Raw genomic sequence first — 23,272 nt, forward strand, 5'->3', positions numbered from 1 at the left:
GAGTCCACGCAGTCTCTGAAGCATCTTTTACACTTGATTTTACAATTGATTAAATGGGATATAGTCAAATACTAATAGCACTCAGAGATGTCTGTGTTAGAGATCAGAATGAAAACAAACTTTCCATTTGTATTAGAAAGTTTTCAGGAATTTTCCAGAGACTGTTCAAGGCCTGTTTCAGAAATTGTTCAAATGAATAGTTGGAGCCTGGTGGACTGAAGCCATCTGCTTTTGTCTGCTTAAGCTTCTAGGGTATGATGGGAGTAATTGGCTTTGCAGAGATAAATTCATAAATTAATTGCCATTATGGGACTCATTTATATATTATATTATTACTCTCTATTTTAATCTGAGACGCAGGTTAAACTCATGTGCTTTTTGAGATAATGAACCTTGATATCAGTTGTGATTAAATGCATTTTGTAAGCACATAAAATACCTTTAAACCAAAGCATCTTTTGGCTTTGGACCTTTTTAACTTGCCTCTAAGCTCTATCAGTAGATGTTTTGATTCAGTCCTTTCCTGGAATACTCAGGGAAAAGGATACTGCCAACAGAATTTGTTAAAATTGGCTTTCACGGAAGCCTTTCTAGGTGGACTGCTTATCTTCGTGCTGTCCATGGACTTGTTTCATTCAACATTTAGGATGAATTTAGAGGTTTTGACATAAAGCAAATAATAGGATTTTACACACTAAATATACTTGTCAAGGACAAATCCTGGAAACTCTTCCTGGTTTGTGACAGGCTTAGGCAGTGTCCTGTGTAGGACTTGAGATGCAAAAGTTTAATTTGAGCCCACAAAATTATATGTGGGCAATTTATTTTGCTGGTACAAATTGTAATTGGGCTTGTGTGTGTTAAATATTTACCAAAAATGGTGAATTTTAGAAACTGTGTGGGCAGAGCTTTGTAAATGCGTGTGTAATGGGTTTGGGGTTTTGTTGTGGTTTTTTTTCAAGTAGTTCAATGGATAAGAATGAGCTTCTGAGAAGCTTTTTGTGGCAGAATGCGCATTCCCAGCTGTAACCAATGACCATTCCAAGGGGAATGATGGAGTTTTGTCTACTTAATAAGTGTTAAAAATGATTGACTACCTTTTCCACTGAGAGAATGTTTAGGTAATGGAAGGATTAGGATGATGCATTGAAGAAATTAAGATTTTTTAAAAATTATTAATAGAACAAACTCTCCAAAGGTCTCTTTCTCTTGTAGTGTTTTTTTTCTTTTGCACCTTCCTACAGGAAGGCTGCTCTGGTGAATGTGTTCCAGCTCAGGCATCTGCTCTCCTACAATGTGCAGGTTATTTTACTATTTTGCTTTATTGTATTGTATTGTATTGTATTCTTTTTCAACCCATTGCCTATCTATGCATTTCTGAAAAAAAATCCTTTTATCCAACCTGCCCCAATACCCACAAAATCTACCCCAGCATCTCATTAACTCATTCTTTTTAAAAAAAAAATTTTAAATAATAGCATTCGTTCTTTCTTGTCCTAAATCTGCCTGTGTAAGCAAATAAATGTATTTACATTTGTAATCAAATATTTCGTGGTGATGATGCGGTGTGGCGAAAAAATGGGGACCCACCTCATTGTAGCTTCAGTGGGGAATAAGTACTATAAAGAATAATACACTTTCATTTTCTTAAGTTGTGGAACTACACATTTATTTGGGGGGTGGAAGTGTAAATTTAATCTTCAGGAAGAAAATTTTCGGATAATCCATGTGTGTTCATGTATCATCTTTTGTAAGGAGGGCTCTCCAGGCAGGGAATATTTCACATATAAAAAAATTTGATTACCTGACTGATATTTTGCCCTTGGAATCCACATCATTATTCTGGAATAAAATTTCGTGATTTGGGGGGGTTTTGGATTTTAGATGTTGTTGTGAATAAATTCTCAGTAAAATAACATCAGAGCGGTGGACCTAGATGTTACAGACAGAGAGGTTTGTGACTGGCACTTGTCTTTGTCACTGGTTTGCTCCATATTTTTGAATCATCTCTTGAGAAAATGTTGGAGATAGAACTCTTCATCGTTGGTGTTCAAACCTCTTTGTGCAAGAGGAACTTTGTTGTTGATCACAGTCTCTGGTTTGGAGCTTTAAGCTTCAAAACTTAGCTCAGCTTTAGACAGCTCAGGCTTCCAGATTAGGCTATTTTTAAAAGATATTCTGTCTATGAGATCATATTATTTCATAAATTATTTCTCAAATTCTCTCAGAGTAACTTCCATCCCACTGCCCAGTTTTTAACCAAATGGTGATAAAGTATGATCTTCAAAAATACAGAATTCTGAGGCTTTTCCTGAGCATCAGGAATGGATAGAGGAGAGTTATTGAAATTCTTGGCTTGTCCCAAGGGACAGTTTTCCTTGTATTTGGCTTGTTGCATGAGCAGTTGCCATTGATGTAGCATAGAACCAGCCCCAGCACGTATCTATTTCTTTTATCTGTTTCCCTTTATTTATGAAAGACATGGGATAAAAAATTCCATGCAGGAAAGTTTGGGGGAATAATCGAAGGAAAAGAAGAACTTAAGATTTTGCTGTGAAAGATTACAGAAAATATCCTGAAAGATACAGGAAAACAGGGAAAGACACAAATTTGTGCCTACAAACCAGCTTTACTATTTGACTGTTTACAGAACTCCCTTCTAAACACTTTACCACTAAAAAAAAATATAGTTTTTTAGTGTTTTGAAGAATGTGACTACATTTCATTAATTCCAAGAACACACATGATTATGAAATTAATTGGCACAGGTGAAATAGATTTTTTTTCTTACAGTTTTTGTTTGGGATTTTGTTTTCTTTTACTGATTTTTTACTTGTTTTAAAGAGATTGTAAAAAAATTACCTCCTTCAGTTAATTTGCAAAGAGATGCAGTGATCGTCTCCCCCCTGCCAAAGATTGAGATGGAAGTGGAGAGACAGACTCATCAAATTATTCACACCTGGAAAATCTTTGCTGAATAATATCAAACTAAAACCATCAAAAAAACCCTGCTTGAACTCTGGTTACTCACCACTTACTGACCATATCTGCAGTCATTTGGCTTCGGTATAAAATACTGAAGAAGGGTAAAATAAATAAATAATGTCTCTGAAATTTAGTTCTTTATAAGCTATTGACAGTTCCAAAGTTATTGCTTTGTAATCATGCTCCAGTTTTACCCCCTGAGGTGCTAAAGAATGAAGATGAGTTTCTGCTCTACTGGTTTCATGATTCTTTTGTTCTCAAGTATTTCAGCAGACTCCTCAAGTTAAATAACCTTCAGCTCTCCTATCAGTATTTTTATTTTCGCCATGTAAATCTTTTTGGTATCATCTCTTGTAACCAAGCCTTTTAAACAAAGCTGCTATAAACAGTGATTTGCAGGTTCTGTTTCTGAGGCAGCTTTCAGAAATGTGTTGTGTATCTATTTGCTCCTGCTCTAAATGTTAAATATCGTTGCACATAGCAATGGGAACAGATGGGATGCTGCATAAGCTGTTTATAATTTTACACATTTATCACTTTAAACTAGTGAAGTGTGCATGTGTTTGATTAATATTAACTTTTGGGTTACTTGGAGGGCCCTATTTTTTGACAGCATTAGGGATTTTATTGTAATCTTCACTGGCTTCCAAGCTTAAAATTTAATTCCAGCAAAAATAGAGTAGATCCATTCCATAATTCTTAATTATATAATGTGGGGTTTTTTTGGTTTTGTTTTTGTTTTTGTTTTTTTGCTGCAGAAAAGAATTACCTGGTTGAGGTTTTAACACTGGAAGGAAATGGATGGATAACTCTGTTTGTCTCAGTATTTTAGACAGATTAAATTTAGATACCATCAGTCCAGCTAAATAAATATCATATCTTGGAATTAAATACCAGATGCTAAGAAGGTGTAAAATAAAACCAAACAGCAAGAGTCCTATTTAAATCAATATTCTTTTATACCCTCCACCTCCACAGAATGATAGAACTTTTATATTTGCCTGCTCAACAGGTCTGGATGTTCAGCATGTGTTACACCTACGTCACTGTATATGAAACCAAAAAAGCATCTCAGAAAGCATCTCAAGCTTATAGACAGCTCATACTTGACAGCTTCTGATTGCAGCATTCTATTAAAAATATGGTTTTATTTCTTTAAAATACATTTTGTCTCAGCTAAAGTCTGAAAAAGGGAAGATTTTCCTTCAATACATGGATGGAAAACCAATTTCAAGTTGGAGTGGGGCTGATTGTGCTGTTTGATCTCTAAATGGCAATAATATTTAATGAGACATTTTGCTCTAAACTGTAAATTCTTTTGAGAGTGAGATGCCCAGCCTGTCAGAATAAACAGAGGAAGCTAAAAACACTTTGAAAATGACTGTTCATTTTGAAGGCATTGAGTGATCTCAGTGAAATATTACTGAGTCAGTTGATTTTTGGAGAGAGATCAACTTCCCAGCATGTATTTTGGCAGCATCTCTTCTTCCATTCCTCAATATCTTTTGTGTTCAAATAGCTCACTTCAATCTTATATGCTGCCATCCTTCAAATTTCAGAGAACTTCCAGTGACTCCTTATAGCTTGAATGAATAAATAAATTACTTTTATCCAGGCTTATTTGCACTTCTATGCCTATGCTTTCTTCTGTGTCTATTAATTAATATTATAGAAAGACTTATTCAGCAGAAAGGATGATGGAGCACTAGGAATTACTGAGAAAGTGTAGATATATCTACATTATAAAATATATATTTTGAAGTTGAATGTTGCAGTGCAGTTTGAAGTTGAATTGGCATGACCACAGGGCTTTATGTAGGTCACTCTTCTTTTTCCACTCTTCTTTTGCCCTGATATGGTCCTGTTGCCTTTACTTCCAGGACATGAGAAACTTGCAGAAGGAGAATGTTATTTGCTGTATATAAAATATGTAAAGGGGAGGATTTGGTTGAATTTCTTTAGTTGCATATTTCCTGAAAAGATGGCTCTGTTTTCCTGTCATCTCATCAGCTGTCCACTGTTTGTTAAATATGTATTTTTATTAAAAGACAGTAACTAGAAATTCTGTACCTTCCTGCCCTTTCCACCTTCTGTTTTTGAAACTGCTGGAACAAAAAGGTTTCTGCATTTTGATCTGAAAGACTCTTTTCTTTCTCTGCAGGTTAATAATGAGAATGTAGTGAAAGTTGGCCACAGGCAGGTGGTGAACATGATTCGGCAAGGGGGCAATCACCTCGTTCTTAAGGTTGTCACAGTAACCAGAAATCTTGATCCAGATGACACAGCTAGAAAGAAAGGTACATTCTTCTCTTTTCTTGATGGACTCTTTTGGTTTTGCTTCTCAGAAAAGAAAATATAGGCATGAAAATACTGCTTTATAAATTCTGATTTATAGACTTTACTTTTAAATGCCTTATTCTTGTTTAACTTAGAGTAATTTAATTCTCTTGGCTTATGCATTAATAAGTGACAAAAAGGGTGATATTTTCTCATCCTGCTTGCCATGAAAGTTAATCTTTATGGGGTTTTATACATGTATATGTTTGAGGATCTTGTAGTAACATTTCTTGCAGTAGTGAGAGAACAAAAGCACAAAGAACAGATGATCTTTTATTAGTTAATAGCAAATGTACTTGGGATGAGAGTATCTCTTGAAATCGTTGAGAACTTTTGCATCTTTTGCAGAAAAAATAACAAAAGTAAGCAGTATGTTTAGACTGAAGTTCTGGTAGAAAAAAAAAGTACATTTTAATGAGAAAATTCCTCTACATGAAATTAAAATAGAGGAGTTGTTCCAGCCAGGGAATATCCCTTCACCTCTCATCAACAGACAACACACTAAGATGCTTTTTCTGCCATTTGGCTGATAATGAGAAGACAGCTTCTCCAAGAGAGGTTTGTATGACATTGTGTGCCACAAAGACTTTGGGAAAGAATTGGCTGGGTACAAACAGGATAGGGTTTTTTCCAAACCCAGGGTTTGTTTGGTTTGTGTTTAATTAAATTTAATGGACATTATGGGTTAACCTATATCCTAAGATTGGGCTACTCTCTTAAAAATTTCAATGTGTTCCTCACATGAAAAAACCACCACTGAAACTTCACTAAAAAAAAAAAAAAACGGAAACAAAAATGGATTTTACCCTATTTCCTTCACCTCAGATGCCCTCAGTTTGCTCAGGTGACAGCTATGCTGGGAATTCATTAGGCCCCCATAATTATCATTAAGCAGGAAAGATTGCTGCTGCTAACTAGTGTTTAGTACAGCAGTAACACATTTTTAAAAATTCCAGTTCCTCCCACCAGTTCCTTGAATTATCACTGTCAGACACCTGGGTCTTCAACACAAGAGGGGGTGAGGAGCTGGAAGCCCAACTGGAAAGGCCATGTTTATGTCATGTCCAAACATGGTCCTGCATTATTTTTGGCTTGTTGGAATTACTATTCACACATTTTAAACAAACCTTTAATCTCTGTCTTTTGGGATTTTTCATATTGGCCTTAAATGTAGTGACAATGCTTTAAACCTAAAGAGAGTAGATTTAGACTAAATGTCAGGGAGAAATTCTTTATTGGGAGGATGGTGAGCCTCTGGCACAAGTTTCCCAGAGAAGCTGTGGCTGCCCTGTCCCTGGAAGTGTCAAGGCCATGTTGGATGGGGCTTAGAGCAACCTGGTCTAGTGGAAGGTGTCCCTGCCCATGGCAGGGGGTGGAAGAAGATAAAGTTGTAAAGTTCCTTCCAACCCAAACCATTCAGTGAAATAAAAGTGCTGTTGTCTACAACCCAAAGGGAAGTTACTTCTGTAAAAACAAACCCAGTTCTTTGTCATGTTGTAATTCCTAGCGATAATGCATCATTTACCAACCACTTCCCCCTTTGAATCTTGTCCCTTTTTGATGGCAGTTTGTAGCCTTGCTTGTTTCCTGGCAATTGCCTTTGTACCTTTGGAATTGTGTGGAAGAACTTTGTTGCCATCAGTCAGATGTCAGATACCCAACCTCATTTAATTCTTGCCCTCAAACTGCTTTGCCACCTCTTTTCAAAATGCTATAGGCATTTTGTATTGACCAAAACACTTGAGAATCCTTAATTTTTCCTGGTGTCTCAGGGCCAGGGATGTTGACTGGAAGTCTCCATTTTCTTTTTGGATGTTAAACTCCTTTCTGACCACTAGAAACCTTTGTTCTCAGGATTCTAAAGCACATGCTGGATTTTAGTTCCTGTGCTAGATGACTGTCTTGATATTTTAAGATCTTCTTTATTCTGAGGATCATGTTTCCCCTAGACTCACCATAACTATTCAGATCAATTTGAATCTTCCTATATTTCTCAGATTGAACAGTTTCTTCACAAATTAAATTAATCTGGCAGAGATTGGCTGCTATCCAGGAGGTTTTTAGCCTTAGAAGGGGCACAACTGCTGTGAGGCCCTTCATCTAGGAAGCCTTTTTCCTGCTGGAAAATAGAAGTGCACAGTTATTTAGCTTTAAGTGTTTCTATGTATCCTGTGTTACATAAAAGCTTGCGGATGTGTCAAACAACCTACGCTAAAACCAGAAACAGTAGAGAAATTCAGTAAAGGAAAAGCATCTCAGGGCTTTTTCCTCCGCATGTATGTATTTATTCTTACCTTATTTCATGTAGCTTATTCTTTTTAAATTGAGGTGAAATTGTGGATGTAAATGTAGGGTTTGAAGGTGTTTCCTTACACTGTGTGTTTTTCTGTTTAATGCAAAGCCCCACCACCTCCTAAGCGAGCTCCAACCACTGCACTGACCCTGCGGTCTAAGTCAATGACCTCAGAGCTTGAAGAGCTTGGTAAGAAAGTGTTTTTTGGCAAGCATGGCTTAGTAGAAATGTAAATATGTATAGATAGATAGATAGATAGATAGATAGATAGATGTGTATGTGTTAAATTGATTAAAGGGAGCTGCACTGTGTTCAGTGTGTAGAACAGAAAATGTTTTAAGAATGCTGCATCTCTGGAGAGTTCAAATTGTGCATGACTCGCATGAATTATTTTTGTTTAAACTTGTGCCTTTACTGCTACGCAGGAGAATGTTGATACATTTTGTGCATCATCAGAGTCTGGCACATCTACACACAAAAAATAATGCCGTGTCGTATTTTGTTAGCTTTGCTTTCTGAGTTTGCAGTTCATCTAATATTGTTTTATTTTAAATTTCTGTGGCCTCTCATTAGTGGATAAAGGTAAGCTGCCAGAAGCTGTTGTTAAAAGCTGACAGTGTTAAAGCAGCTTCAACTTCAACTTGTTTCATTAAGCTGATCTGAAAAAAGTGCATATTATGATATCACTTTGACTTCTGTGCATGATATAAACTTAATTCCTCTCTATTGATAATAAAAAATATTGAGCATTCAGTCTTTTATTTGCTAATTTTAAGAAATGTGACTGTAGATTCCTTTGCTTAATCATCCACATCCTACATATGCATAATTCTTTGGAAATTTTTATTAATTTTCTAGAAATGAGGAAGGTATTTTCTTCCTGGTTTTAGCCTGCTAGGTCATTCAAAAGTAGAATTTCTGCAGCTAGACTAAGAAATATGTTACGAATAAATCATATACACACAGAGAAAAACCCAGTGCATATTTCTATATGGCTATAACAGTAAAACAGTGTGTTTAGCAAGTGATAATTGGGTATAAAAACAAACCACATCCCTCATTGCAGAGTAATAGATGATAATAAATCATACAATAAAACAATTTTTTTCATTTAATTCTGCATTGATTTAAATATTTACATTTTATAATCTTTCTTTTTTCTGGTATGGATTCATATGAAGGCCAACTAGAAGGAATCAAAGCCTTGTGGCCACTTTTTTTCCCCTGAAAGTCAGTGTTTTCTGGGGCAGATGGACCCCATCCATCTTTAAGGGAGTCAAGTCACACAGGTCCAGCGGGAGGTCTTGCCAACAGAGGGGGGCTGAAGTGAGCACTGTCTTCTCTATGGTGTAACAACCAAGTGAAGACCAAAATTGAACAGTCTGATTATTTAGCTCTAACAGATCTCAGAAAATTTGATTTTTCTGGGTCAGGAAGTTTAGGAGCTTAGCTAAAGGTATCAACACTTTGTGAATACTCTGTCATTTTTCTTCTGTGTTCTTTCTGGAGCCACTTTTTGGGTCTGGGTGCTTTTTTTTGCTATAAGGTTGTAAAACTTTGCTTTTTTGGCCCTTCATTATCCTCTTCTGCAAATTGCTTTCAAATTGAGGATACTCTTCTATTTCTCTTTTCAATCTTCCATAGGGGATACTGTTCTCAAAGCAGAGAGAGGCAGCACTCTTTCCTGGAGTAGAACAGCCTGTTAATAGTAACATCCCCCTGCAGTGAGGACCATCTAATTTAGCTTCCTCACCCCCAGTTCATGTTGTAGCACTTGACCTGCTGTTTGTTCTCCCCAACTGGCAGAAAACACCACAATTCATTTAACAAGCAGCCATGGGACACATCTCAATATTTAAGCACATTTCCCATTCATATCTTTATCCAGACAGGGCAAATATTACAGTGGCAAGAGTTTGCTATTCTGAAGAATAGCCCTGCACCATGTTCCAGGAGTTTATGTCCCCTAGTAAAGCTATAGGAATGGCATAAATTTGTTTTCTTCCTAAATAAGGCTGTAAATGGCACTTGCGTGACACTCTGAACCCTTGCCAACGTAGCAAACAATATAACTACTGTTATAAATAAAATCTGTGGTCAACCTATTTTCATATTTGCCCTGTAAAAGGGCTCTTATCAGAAGGAATAAGAATTGCTAAATTGCACAACTGAACAAGCTTCCCAAATGAAAATGTTCTCCCTATCATCAGTTTAAAGTTGTCTTCTGACATGAACCACAGATTGTATGTGTGTATTTACCTCTAATTTATATATCTCTATATGTATATGTGTATATATTGGACATCTGTGAGAACTATGAGAACACCCACATTTTTATATCCATTAAACTAATGAATAAGCATTTATTTCATAACATGTATATGCAAACTAAATAGGAAAGATCTATAAATGAACTCTGTGGATGTTCTCATCAATATATATGTGTAATCCTTTTTTCTGAACTGGAGAAGCTCATGGTCTCAATAACGTCTCATGACAAAGAATCCCACGGGCTAATTATGTGCTGTGTACAAATGTATTTCCTTTTTATTGGTTTTAAATGTGATGCTTTTAATTTTATTGAATGTCCCTTGTTATGTAATAGAAAGAAAAGTAGAAATTCCCCACTTGTTTTCCCTTAGAGTACATAGTTTTGTAATGTCTCCTAGCTGAGCTAAACAACTTTTTTTTTTTTTAATTATACATCTTGCAGTCATTACAGTTACTTCCTTTGCCTGGCTCTGAACTCTACTTACAGTTTTATTGACGTGTTTTTAGCTATCCTGTTCTTCATAACACTGAGCAGACCATCTCAGTTGTTCTCTTTTAAACTAATTGATCCCAAAGATAGCAAATAACTTGTGCTCATGATTCCTTTCCACTTCAACCTGCAAAGATTTGAAAATGCCCTATTGTCATAGTTTGAAAGCCCTGGTGTCAATAAGTTGCCCCAATTACTGTTTTGAAAAAAAATTCAGAAAAAAAAATTAATTGTACATGTGTCCCTAATACCTGCAGAGGAGAAATTTCTTAATACAAACCCTGATAAACATCTTGGCAAAAGCAGATTTGTCTACTGTGTTTTGATAGATACATGTTTAGTGGAGGGGAGCAGGGAGAGACTGACATCTCAGATGGAAGAATAATGTTTATGCTTAAAATGACAGACAAGGATTTAGCATATAAAAAATTACCTTCAGAATTGATTCACAGTTCATTCCCTTTCTATTTCCAAGCTTCAGTACGGAAGAAGAAGGGTAAGGGGAAGCATTTTGTCTCTTGTTTAACCTGTTTCTCACCTTTCCATAGTGAAGGATAATAACATAATGTAAATGTTGGCATATGGTCCAGTTTATTTTATGGTGTCAAATGTACATTAATTATTATATATGTTTTTTAGTTATTTAGTTAATAAATTACAAACACGCTAAGAACTCAAACAGAAGACCACATTTGAAAATACTCCCCACATTTCTTCCTTTTGTCTCCTTTCCTTCATCTTGCCTTTTTTCCTTCTCTGTATCCAACTCTTTTCCAAACCCTTTCATCTCATCTCCTCACAGTTACTGTGCTAACTGGCAGCCACGGAGAGGTAGTGGCCAGTAACATCCTCAGTGTAGTCCTACATTAGTGGTTCTGCTTGTCTTTTTTAGTGGCCACACATTACTCCCATAAAACCACGCTGTCTCTGTCTCAGGAAGTAGGGATCTTGCACACAACACCTGAGCTTTTGACCTGGAGAAAATGCTGCTCTGCACAATTTTTAGTTCCCAACATAACATCTCCCACGCTGTCCCGTATGCATGGAGTGCCCTCCCTGGACTGATCCATAAAATCTTCTCCTTGACATCTCTCCTAAAGACCCACTTTCCCTAGATCCCTGTTAAGCAACCATCCAAGCACTGATGGCTAGGCAGAGGGGCAGGTAGAAGTAGTGGTGCTATTTGAAGAGCTTTTATCAATGTACATACGTGTATGCAGAATTTGTTTGTGTTGAGCTGTATTTTTCCATGCTCCTATACGTCATTTTGCTTTCCTAGATTGTGAGCTCTCCTGAGCAGGGACTGTGTCATCTCCACCTTCTCATGCCGTCTGGCCTGAGGAAGAGCCTCAAACCTGTCTGAGACCCTGGGTGGTAGCTGGAAAAACAGGCTGTGTCCTGCTCTTGGACAAAGCTCAGCGTCATGGAAAGGAAAGTTAGGCTGTAGGCAGTGTCTTCTCTCAACAGGGAAGCTTTTCCTTTATAACATTAAGTAGGACAAAATTGGTTTATTTTCCACTCTTTATTTTTCTGCTCTTTCCTGACCTCTTTTCAGGTCATTAAAACAGGTTCCACCTACTGATATTTGCCATTCTCCATTCAGAGAATAAACCACATGGCTACTGAAAAATACATTTTGGCAGCATATAAAAAAACTCTTTGCATTGTTATTGTAGAGTCTTCTGTCAACTCAAAATTCAGTTTTCTGGGTCAGAGGCAAGAGAGACATTAAGATAAAAATAATGGCTTCTGTGGTTCTGTTTGACTGGTTTTGTTGGTTGTCTCTGGAGATGGGTTCTGGTTCATTGGGAGGACAGGAGAGGAGAAGGACATAGGCTGTACTTTTTATATTCAGGATACGATAGTTGTGTCTAAAAAGATAGGTAATAAAATCTTTAGGTTTGGAGCAGCATGGCATGGGCAGTACTGTCATTTTAATGCAGTTACATAGCATGAATCACTAAAATTTAGCTGTGCTTCATTTGTGCCACTGACTTGTAGTAGTTGCCTGACTCAGGGATAGCTTCCAACTTTAAAATGTGTATGTGAAGGGGACATGTTTTCAACAGTCAAACTACCTTCTGGGTTTTGTGGGATATTTGGAATGGGGAGGAGGCATTCTTTTTTCATTTGTGATTTGTAGTTTTCCAAGAATTCTAAAGATTGTAAATTCCAAGAATGAGTAAGTCGTGGCAACATGTAAACTAACAGTTGTAGCAGCAATTTGTTGGAGGCAGCACTTAAAATGTAATTCCATTAATACTGAAGAATATCCAGAATATTCATGCAGCAAATTTAAATGAAGGTTTAAAAATACTCTGAAAATTAAACATTAAAAGGAAAACTTGGGGTCGTAATTTTCGTCATCACTGGAGAAAATAGATATCATTGTAGTTTCAAAATGGGTATCATTTGAGTTTCAAAATTAATGTTTTAAAATAAATTTAACTCTGTTCATAGAAAGTTTATGCAGCTGGTGAAAAGCTTGCCTTTAAAGGGCTTTTTTCTTCAGTTCTTGCTTTGACTTGTTTAATCAATAACTTCTTGTGGATGGAGAATTTTAAAATTATATGATCATTAAGGAACACATCCATAAACTAAGAGACCTGCAAATGTTTAGATACATTATTTAAACATTTCCTGCTCCTAAGCTTTTTCTTTTTTTCCTGACAGGAAATGGGTTTGATTTAGTGAATAATCTGGGATTTTCAGTGAAAACTGAAGTGTTTAATTTTAAAATGCCTAATATAAAGTTCTCTAAGAGAAAGTATAAAATTAAGACTAGAGCAGGCTAAATTTTTGTAGCAAAATGGGAATGGCAGGATAAATAATTCTTCACCATTAAGAGATATTCCACTGGTAGTGTCACATGAATCTCAGTTGTGGCTAGGGGTGGTGCTTGGTTTGTTCTTAGATTTGTTATGGTAATTAATATAAAATATTAATATATACCATACACTGATGAAATATGTGTGTTGATACTGGTCTTTGGGGTCTGTTATGGGCTACAGTATCAAATATAAATATAGGATTTTCCTCCTCTGAAGAGTTTAGAGTCTATCACCACCTTACAGATACAGAATAACTGTGATATCATCAATACAGAATATTGTTAGCTGGCATCAAGTCTTTACTGGAATTTGAATAGAAAAATATTAGTTGATGGCATTCAAAAGAAATATTATTAGCTCTGTCTGCAGTAAGTGTCCACACTTCATCCCATTCCTGTTGTCCATTGTTTCAAAGGAGGCACATTCCAATGGCATCTGAAACAATGAAATTGCAGAGCAAATATATATAAATGAATGCCAAACAGTGGATTAGCTTACAGTGTTCTGTTATGTTTGAAGAAACCACTCCCAAAGTCGTCTGGTTCAAAAATCATTTCTTTAATTCACTGTGGTGGAGTTGATGATGGAGATTTGTCTGCAGGAAAACAATGGGAATACCACCAAAGGAACTTTTACAGCACTCACAGCCTCAACTCCTGTGGTAGTTTCCAGCATCTGCAGTGCTTCTCTGTAGGAAGAAGGTTTTCTGACCTCCACCAGACACTGTTTTAGAAGATGAGAGCAAAAGGCATCAGGCTTAATGAAGAATTCTTGAAGGTTGCCCGTGTAAGTAATTGATTTGTGTTACGTATTTGAAATTGTAATAAGACAGCGATGTAGTGATGAGGGAAAGGTTGTCATCGGGTTGTCATTTATCACAAGTAGAAAGCAGTGACTCTGGGTGGAATTTGTGTATACCAGCCCTTTTTTTTGCTGATGTAGTGAGATTTTACAACTTGGAGTGTAACTTATGGGGAGTCCACAGGAAGAAGGTGTAGGATTAGGGCCGTGGCTACAACATGAGTACTGGTAAAACACTTCGTAAGAGAAAAGTATTGAAAATTGGCAAGTTTCAAAAAGGGAACAGTGCTAACCCTATGTTTTCCACCAGCAAAAGTTTGGCACTTGACTGGCAATGTGCTGATTAACAACTTGTGCCACAGAATCTAAAATTAACAGGTAACTCTTGGAACTAAAAACTTCTTCAAACCAGGGTTTATGTTGCAGGAGGTGGGCAGCTTTAACTAATATTTTGGAAGCTCTGGGAATCCTGAGAGGGTTGGTTGAATCCCTGTGGGGGTGTTCTCATGTACACTAGTATTATTTTGAATTTATCAGCTTATTCTGGAGTGTGTAGCGCTCTTTCATGATACTTGTTTTTCTTTACTACAGGACAGTAATTGAAAAGGTTTTCAAAATCTTTCTGCATCAGCCAAACAAGACAATGGTATAAAAGAAGTTGGAAAAGGAATTGTAAGTGTTACAGAAAATGTGGGGTTTGTAGCATTTGGAAAGAGACGAATTAAATATGTTGGCTTATGTGAGTGTTGCTATGCTCAGATATTATCAATTTAATATCTGAGCACATATTCAAAATCATGAAGGCTCAAGGAGAAGTTAAAATTGCATGCGTTTCCCAACATGGCACAGTTAGGGTAGTGAAAAACTCCTTCAACACTTTTAATGTGTTCTCTCTTTTTTTCAGGAGCCAGGGAGATGAAGGACTTATCTTCCTCATCTCAAAACTCCCTTTGCTGCTATTACATTTTTTTTTGCCTTCAAATGTTCATATACCCATGTTAATTAATTTCTAATATAATTAAAAATAAATGGTTTTAGATAATTCCTCATAGTTCGTTTGGTTTTTCCCCTCGGTGTGGAAGTGTGAGAGTAAGTGTAAGACCAGAGAAGGCTGCAAGTGTCTTAAGTCCTCCACTTTCTTTTTGGTTTCTTTCAGTTGGTTGTCCTTCTTTTGTGACTAGGCAAAATTTTCAAATGCTGTCTCTTAAACAGAACATCAAATTGCCGCTTAAATTCCACCTGGCTTGCAGGATAGGAGTGGGTATTGACTATATTCTCTGCTTTGTTTTTGTTCTTGAACAGAAACCACTGTTAGACAATGACCATTCCTCTTTCAAGGTAGGCTGAATTGTAAGGCTTCAGGATTGCAGGTGTATTTTAAATGCCTGTATAATTATTTCATGAATTGATTATACTGTTAAAGAGCTGGTACTTGAAAATTGTATCTCTGAAAGAATTTGAACATATCAGTTTTCTGCCTTCCTTAAAGTTACTTTTCATGGTGTGATTATAATGTGTAAATGTGACTTGTGTGTACTAATGTGAAGCAATTTTCAGCCCTAGAAACACAAATAAGACTTTCTTTCAAGAAAGTTTTGATAGTTCTTTACTTTGATACATACAAATCATTTCCATAAATCACGTAATGGTATTTACTCAATGTTAAATGGTTAATTTTAGTCACTAAACAATTTTTATGTTTTACTGATTTATTTTCTATATTTTCCCTTTTTTTATTTTATTTTAGTGTTTTGTAGAGTTTACAGTATCCCAGAGAACAGACAAGTATTTTTACTTAATTTTCATAGAAGGAAAGTTTTTCAAGTGCCTTATATGTTTGACTGTATTGCAAAGCACTTCTGTTATTTCCTCATCAAGCTGACTGCTAAAGTAATATTCTCTGCCTGTTGTTCACAGTGTGGTAAATGTGTGATTTTTGGCATTATGATTTAAGCACAATCCTGCAAATTGTTCCTCTGAGGTGGGGCTGGAAGAAGTTCATTCCAGGTTAAAATGTGGTGGCAAATTTATGAGTATTAGGAGTAACCTAATTGTCTACATGAAAACTCAGACCATTCCATTTCTGTGTACTTTTAACTATACATTTATATGACATAACTGTAGGCTGAACTTGTTGTTTCTTTTCTCTGAATATGATCATAAACAACAAATTTGGATTTCAACCTTAACCTTTAATATTCTTACTCTGAATCAACGCTTTAGCTAAGCTTAATCTTTAAATACTTAGTGGTGTGTTGAAAGCCTCATTATACTTAACCTACTTCTGGTCTTTGATGAATTTTTATACATCTAATCCTATTTTAATAGATCAAAAGAAAGCCATTCATTTTCAGTGGGCACAGCTGATGTATCAGAGATCCAATTTTAACCATCTCCAAATAGGAGTCACCTGTTTTTCCTCAGGAACACTGAAGTTTTACTCATCAGGTGCAGTTGCTTCTATGACAAGCAACATCATCAAAAGATCTTCTATAGTCTGACCAAGCTTTCTTTGGAAATCATTAGGTTCTCATCTTTTGCTGCCACCCCATTAATATTGGAAAGCTGGTCTATCTGCTTCTTTGAAAGCCTAGTCCGCATTCCCAGACCTTTCACCCAAATTGTCCTTTACATAGTTCTCCCACCCACAGACATTCACCCCCAAGTATTTAAAGTTACTTCCCAGCTATTGTTTTACAAACTAAGCAGGGCAAGCTCTTTTGCATATATATGGGGAGTGAAAAAAACCTAGAAGGAATGCAGTGTAAATAATTGCACCTGCTTGTTTTAGATGCTGCTTTTTTTTTTCAGACTTGGAAACTTAATTACATGTGTAATCACTGCTGGTTTTCATACCAAAATCAAACTGCTTGTAGTTAAAAATAGAAGAAATTGGGAAAAAAAGTTAATCCATAAGATAAAAGCAACACCACAGCCATATTTTTATGCAGTTTAAATGAATCTCTATCCATTTTTAATAGGCACATGCGAAGGCTACCCTTTTAGTAACTCATTTTTGCAGATTGTGGACAAATTTTATCAGCTGATGAAAGATATTAAACTAAACCTGCAAACTCATATTTAGGGAAGGCGATGGAACAAAACGTGCATGTGCAGTACCTGACATTAAGGGCCATATACCCAAAGCTGTTGACACCAAGGAAGAATGAATGTCCTGTGTTCCCATCACTTTTCAAAAGGAAAAAAATGCATGTGCCAAATATTTGCCTGTGGTTGACTGCAGATGCTAGACCAGGTGGGTGATACTACAGCACGGAGGTGCAATTGGCATTGTATGAAGTTTTGAATAAAGCACCTGGTACAGTTTCTGTCTGTATCTATCTTAGGTATTTACAAGGCACCTATCACCTTGGTACCTAAGCACTTTGAAAAATGCACCCACCCCAGGAGGCATGATGCAGATACAGACAGAGGCCCAGGTCCAGAGCAGCAGAGGCAGGTCCCAGGAAGCTCTCCAACTGTGTTCCCGCTGTTGTTGAGCTCCTGGCCCACTTGGTGTGGCCAAGGAACATCTCCACCCACCTGTCAGCAGGAAGACGATGCCCCACCCCTCACGTGCAGCTCCGCTGGTGGGCAATCTGAAAAGGAAAGATAATGGAAAAGGCAACGATCCAGTAGCAGAGGTGAAACAGGAATGGTGGGATTTCAAAAGGAGGGCTTCTTAAAGAGCAGCACATCTCAGGGGAGGGATCAGCTGCCAGTTCAAGTGGCAGGTAAGGCATAACACAGGCATAAGTCCCAAATGTTCTTCAGTGAACAAAAGTTAAAGAAATACTTCTGATGTCTCTAAAGTTTGTATATATCCAAAGCCCTGCTCTGTTCTTGGCCTCTGACTCAGTCCTCTACCCCTGCAGATGAATCAAATGTTCAGTTCTGTGTACCTCCACCCAACAATTGCTGCAATCCTAAATATGTCTAATAACCAACATAAAGGACTCTCACTGGTAATGAATGTTGTGGTACAAAGGAGACAGCATGGTATAGCAGTGCTCCAAAATAATGGACGTATTCATGAACCTAAAGGCTGGAATAAACTTGGCTTCTAGTCACCATATTCAGGGCAGGATCGGGCAGACACAGCTCACCCCTGCAGGCACACATGGAGCTTCTCCTGTGGCCTCCAGGAGCAGTTGCTGATCCACCACATCAGACCAAGCTGTGTATCAGCCCAGGGCAAACACCTGGATAGGGAGCAGCTCCAGGCTCTGCTGCAGAAACAGAGAACCTGTCTGCCAGGGCAGAAAGGAAGATAGCCAGGACTGTGATGGAGGTTCACTAGTTGCTCTTACAGGGACCACTTTAATACCAGACCTTTTTCTTTAAACACAACAGAATCAGTGAGGTAAAACAAAAAAGTCTTCAGAAACCTGTGAGTCCCATGGGACTTTAGGAAATAGCTGCATAGTAGTCACAGTGATCAACTACTAAAGTTAAAGTTCAGTGGGGTCACTGACTTCCAGAATTTCCATTCCCTTTAGCCCATATGAATTACCCCTTCTGAGTCCATTACTTGGTCATTTAAGGATCAAAATGGGAGTCATGCCCTGGCAGAGCAACGGACATAAAGTTAGGAACATGAACCTTGGAGACTGCCAGTTTGGTGGCTGCTATCACTAGATATAAACGTAAGTGGCCTATTTTGCCTGGATATATCCCTGTGAGCAAAATGTTGCACGTAGGAATGGTGTGGAAATGACTAAAAAGGTCACAGAATCTGACTTCTTCCTTTTGCTTCACACCCAAGGAAGCTGAGCTTCTTTGTACCCACTCTATTTTAAGCTTTGAAAAGAGAAATATTTTTTTAGAGCAAATTAACAAGCAAGTAAGATCAACAGTGGTGGTGTACAGTTTGATCCATGTTCTCATGGACAATTTTGACTTGACAATTGTAGTACCCTGTCTCTCTTTTTTTTGGAAGTCATCCCTTTTCCAAGGAAAGGAGGTAAAGGCAGTTAGTTGAGGTCACTCTATCAGTCAGCTTCAATCCTTCTGTCAGCAACTGTTCAAACATAGGACAATTTCTGGCTGAACCAAATTTTCCAATGCCCCTGGCACACCTTTTCCACAGCATCAACCTAGGCACTGGTGCAACCGTCTGACCAAGATGCACCCTGAACTTCAGGCAATTTTTGGTCATCAAGGAATGGATTTCTTGGGCAGAGACAGACACATACATCAAGGTGGTGTCAGCCATTGACCTTCTGGCAGTTTTCCCAAGTTTAACTAGAGGCCATACCTGCAGTGCACCCTTAGTTCCTTGTGCCCCATGTCAATGCTTCACAAAGCTTCCAGAACCCACAGTTACTAAGAAGTGTTGAACACCTTGTTACAAGCAATAACAGTTATGATTATTCCTCCTTTTCATTGCTAGCCAAGTTTACCAACCTAACCTAAAACCTGTGAATGTATTCATTATTCAGAAGTATTCGCCAAGAGTTTCCACAATTAACTTTATGCCCAGGGGTTTTCACAGACTCTTTGCTTGTGCCCTTTGTCATTTGTGTTATTGGTCACCCATGCCAGATGCTGTTCTTTCAGCTTGGAAAGGCTGAAGATACTGAACAGGAGGGTAACAAGTGATAAATTTTCATAGAGAATAAAGAATTTTGCAAAAATTTACTTTATTATGCTTTTTCAGGGATTTTTTTCTTCACAAGCCTCTGGCAAGTGTGTGAACATGCACAAATAACAAAAGTTTTGTGATCCCTCTGAATCTGAACAAACTAAAGTCAGTGATACCATTTACAGAAATATTCATAAATCAGTGTGGACTTTGGAGTTTTTTGATTTTGTTTTGCTTCAGTTTTTGACTTTTAGTTTAGTTTGGTTCTGTTGCTTGCCAGTTGTTAGGTGGGCTCTGCTTAGAACACTTGTCAGGTAAATAGAGTTTTCAAATATGGGGAATTTTCTGATGACATGTCAAAAGAAATACCGAGACATTTTGTATGACCAGTGGCTCTACCAGAATGAGTATATATGATCCCTTATCTCCCACTGATTCCATAGACTTTAACTGAAATGTGTGTTTGCTATGTGTGGTAAAAATAGGTCCCCTGCTTTTTTTGTGCTTTTTTTCATGTGTATTCAAATAGGAAAATGCAGAGATATAATGCATGGTCCTACACTATAGTTGTAAAGAGAGATTTGTTAATGAAGGAATGCCTATGGCTGTATTAGACAAAGTGAGAGAGGAATTGCAAAGGAAGAAGCAGTTATTAGTTAGGTTGATATATAGTCACTTTCAAATCTCCATGGAGTGGAAGAGCCAATGATTGCATGATAGTTTGTCCCTAAAATTCATTTTCATAAGGAGCTCATGCCTTTTTACAAATACAGTCTCATCCTCACTTTCCATAAAACATGCAACTGGACAGTCCAGCCAGAGGGAATATGAATACTTTGAATGTGAATACTTTGAAGTAGTGAATATGCTAAATGCACAAATAATATCCATTATTTCAGCACTTAAAACTCATCTTTCTATTAAGTCACACAGAATCTCTTTTAGACCAGTATAATATTGGAGGCACTTGGGTGCAGAAATAATGAGTACCACATTATGGTAGACAGGGAGGAGGGATCCTTGGGTCTGTGAGAAGGAGCTTTCATTTTAAACCATATAAAATAATTTTTAAAAAATTGATCAAAACCCCTACCGACTCATAAACAGAACCAAAATTATCATTTAATATGATCTCAGCAACACCTTGCAGATGTAAGCTTACAGCTTCTGTCGAGGTCTGAAGAGCAGCATACAGAGTATTTAAAAAAGTAGAAATTAATCCTTGAAAAATAACTTTTTTTGAGACTGGGATGCCAGAGAATAGGCATGACACTGAGCTGGCATCCAGACCACTGTAGTGTAAGCAGCACAGCCAGCAACGGTGAGCCACTGCTGCTCAGGACACAATCCTACTGACAACTGCACTTCTGTCACCTATCCCTTACCTAAGCCTTGGGAATGCAGGGGTTTGGGCTACCCTACCACAACATTTTAGCCAGACTGCCCCAGATTAATTTCTGATGGCCAAATTGTCCCCCATCAAAAAAAAAAAAAAAAAAAAAAAAAGCAGACCCATTTTTTTAATCTGAAGCATGGAAAGGGTGAGAGCTGTGGCCACAGTCTCATGTAATCAAGAATAGAGCTGGGCAGATGGTGCTCTACTGTGAGCCAGTGATGGCTGCAGGTGCAAACAGCTGAGCCATTCCTCACCTTTGGGGAGGGCATTTTATACAGGGGAGGATTTAGAGTAAGCACCTAGATAGCATCCTCCACCTTAAGGTCTGTAGCAATGCCTCTTTGCACACTGAGCTGCCACAGGGAAGCACTTGCACCCAGGTTTCCACCACGTGCCCTCAGGCAAGGGAAGAGGTAGCCAGGGGAGGGCAAAACGCAGTTCATTTCCAGGAGATGATGAGATCCCGGTGAGCAATGCCCTCAGATAGCGTTTCTGACTGTTTGGAGGAAAAGAGCAAGGAGAATCCTGCAGATGTTGGGGAGGGCATTGCTCGCGGGATAAACCCCGTGGACAGGCACCGTCGCGCTGCAGCAGTGACTTGGGAGAGAGCCCACTGGGGGTGGGGGTGACGTGAGACGGCGGACAAAAGTGAAGATAGCCAGCAGTGCCTCAGAGCAACAAAGGGCTGCCCTCAGCCAGTGGTGGAGCACATCTGGCACCCCAGGAAGCTCAATTGGACCCTTGGCCCTGAGCTCGTCCCAGGGATTTCTGACTGGCACCACTGCAGTGCATAGGTGAGCTTTTCGCTAGGTTCACTGACATTTCCTGTCACAGTCATGCTGAGGGGAATTGGTAGTTCCTGCCTTGGGATGCAGCACGGCTGTGTGTGTTCTGGGTACAGGACAGTGTGCATTGGTACTAAAAGTGGTTAATAACTTCAACTGCCACATGCCCAGTGCAGTCACTAAAATTTAGTCCGCCCTTCTGCTTGCCCAAACACATACACTCTTGGCTTCCCAACTGGCTTCTTTCTATGTGTTGTCCAATGCATGTAGATACCTCCATCTGCCTGGCCTCAGATACAGTGGTTGTTGCTCCTCTATTTGATTGCCAGATGTCACTGGGGAGCAAGATGGGGAGGTTCCTGGATCCTCGGGGCAAGCCAGCCATCACAGAGGGAGCTTGCTGTCCACGCCGGCCGAAGAACAGGAATCCTCGGTGCCTGCCTCTGATGAAGACTCACCAGCCAGGACCACAGAGAGCTGGCAGTGGCCACTGTCCTCGTCTGAAACGCACAGCAACGTTGGGGAGGATTTTGAGGGATTTCAGACGCCAGCGCGGACTCCGGAGTGTACCATGGACATACAGTCTCCCGGGGATCAGTCACTCAGTAGAACTCCTCAGTTTGAAAGTGACTCTCCTGAGGAGGAGGGAAATGATGAAATGAATGAAGAGCGCTGCGGTGTTGAGCCTGTCCCTAGGGATCGGGGTTGGAGAGGGCAGCCCCAGCTAACAGAGGGAGAGAAGCTGTTGATGGAAACCAACAGTAGGATTGTGCAGCTGCTGGAAAATATCAAGAGGGAGCATGCACAGTCCATGGGCCTCATGTCCCAGTCCATGGGCCGCATGGAGCTGCAGCTGGGCATTGTGGCTACCTCCACAAGAGCCATCCATAACTACCTGTCAGAGATTTTAGCTTTTCTCAAGCAGCCAAGGACGCAGGTCCTTGAAACGCGCATTTCCCAAAGAGCCACCCCCCATGTCGAGTTGACCTGTGCCTCGACATGGACCGGGGAGGACGCAGTGGCATCCTCCACTGTGTGCTTACCTGGGGCCGAGGGGACAGGCGACTCTCGAGACCCACCACAGGCCACCCTGCCTTGTCGCAGTGGCCGGCTGCAGAGAGCCATAACCGAGAGGGCCTCGCTGCCCATGCCTCCACGCCAGGCAAAAGGGGGAGGGAAGAAAAAATAACCATTCCATAAGGTTTTTAGAGGTTTTTTTTTTATGTGCCTGTCCTTTTAATTCTTAGCCATAAAGCCACTGGTGGCAGAGTTTCAACCATTTCCTACATTGGCTAACATTGTATTCTGGCTGACTAGATTAGTCTAACATTTTGTAGTTTATATTTGCACTGTTAACTATGTGTGCTGCTGGTATTTGAAGAACATTTACCTCTGTTCTTTCACTTCAACTTCATACGAGCATTTTTTTACTCTGTGCCAGGCATTCATTGCTTTTCTTACAAATACAAGTCATTTCTTGAGGCAGCTGTTTTTTGAGT

The 23,272-nt window shown here is 38.7% G+C and overlaps 2 protein-coding genes across 6 annotated transcripts in view; both read left to right on the top strand.

Annotated features, from left to right (window-relative positions):
• SHANK2 (SH3 and multiple ankyrin repeat domains 2) overlaps positions 1–23,272 on the top strand; it is a 304,826-nt gene that overhangs the window by 255,201 nt on the left and 26,353 nt on the right. For 4 of the 5 annotated variants that reach the window (XM_039386006.1, XM_027728556.2, XM_027728557.2 and 1 more), the window contains 4 exons: positions 5,147–5,282; positions 7,724–7,804; positions 8,189–8,197; positions 10,852–10,872. In XM_039386006.1, the coding sequence (XP_039241940.1) occupies positions 5,147–5,282; positions 7,724–7,804; positions 8,189–8,197; positions 10,852–10,872 (247 nt within the window). The remainder of the gene's footprint in view (positions 1–5,146; positions 5,283–7,723; positions 7,805–8,188; positions 8,198–10,851; positions 10,873–23,272) is intronic. The other variant, XM_039386008.1, reaches the window with a different exon arrangement.
• On the top strand, positions 13,939–23,254 carry LOC113991879. The gene is made up of 2 exons (XM_027728559.2): positions 13,939–17,742; positions 22,103–23,254. Exons 1-2 carry the CDS (start codon positions 17,664–17,666, stop codon positions 22,960–22,962), a joined length of 939 nt encoding a protein of 312 aa, XP_027584360.1. The 5' UTR covers positions 13,939–17,663; the 3' UTR covers positions 22,963–23,254.

This window comes from Pipra filicauda, unplaced genomic scaffold, assembly GCF_003945595.2.
Source record: "Pipra filicauda isolate LSUMZ 115617 unplaced genomic scaffold, ASM394559v2 scaffold45_size4122338_pilon, whole genome shotgun sequence".
Lineage (NCBI taxonomy): Eukaryota > Metazoa > Chordata > Aves > Passeriformes > Pipridae > Pipra > Pipra filicauda.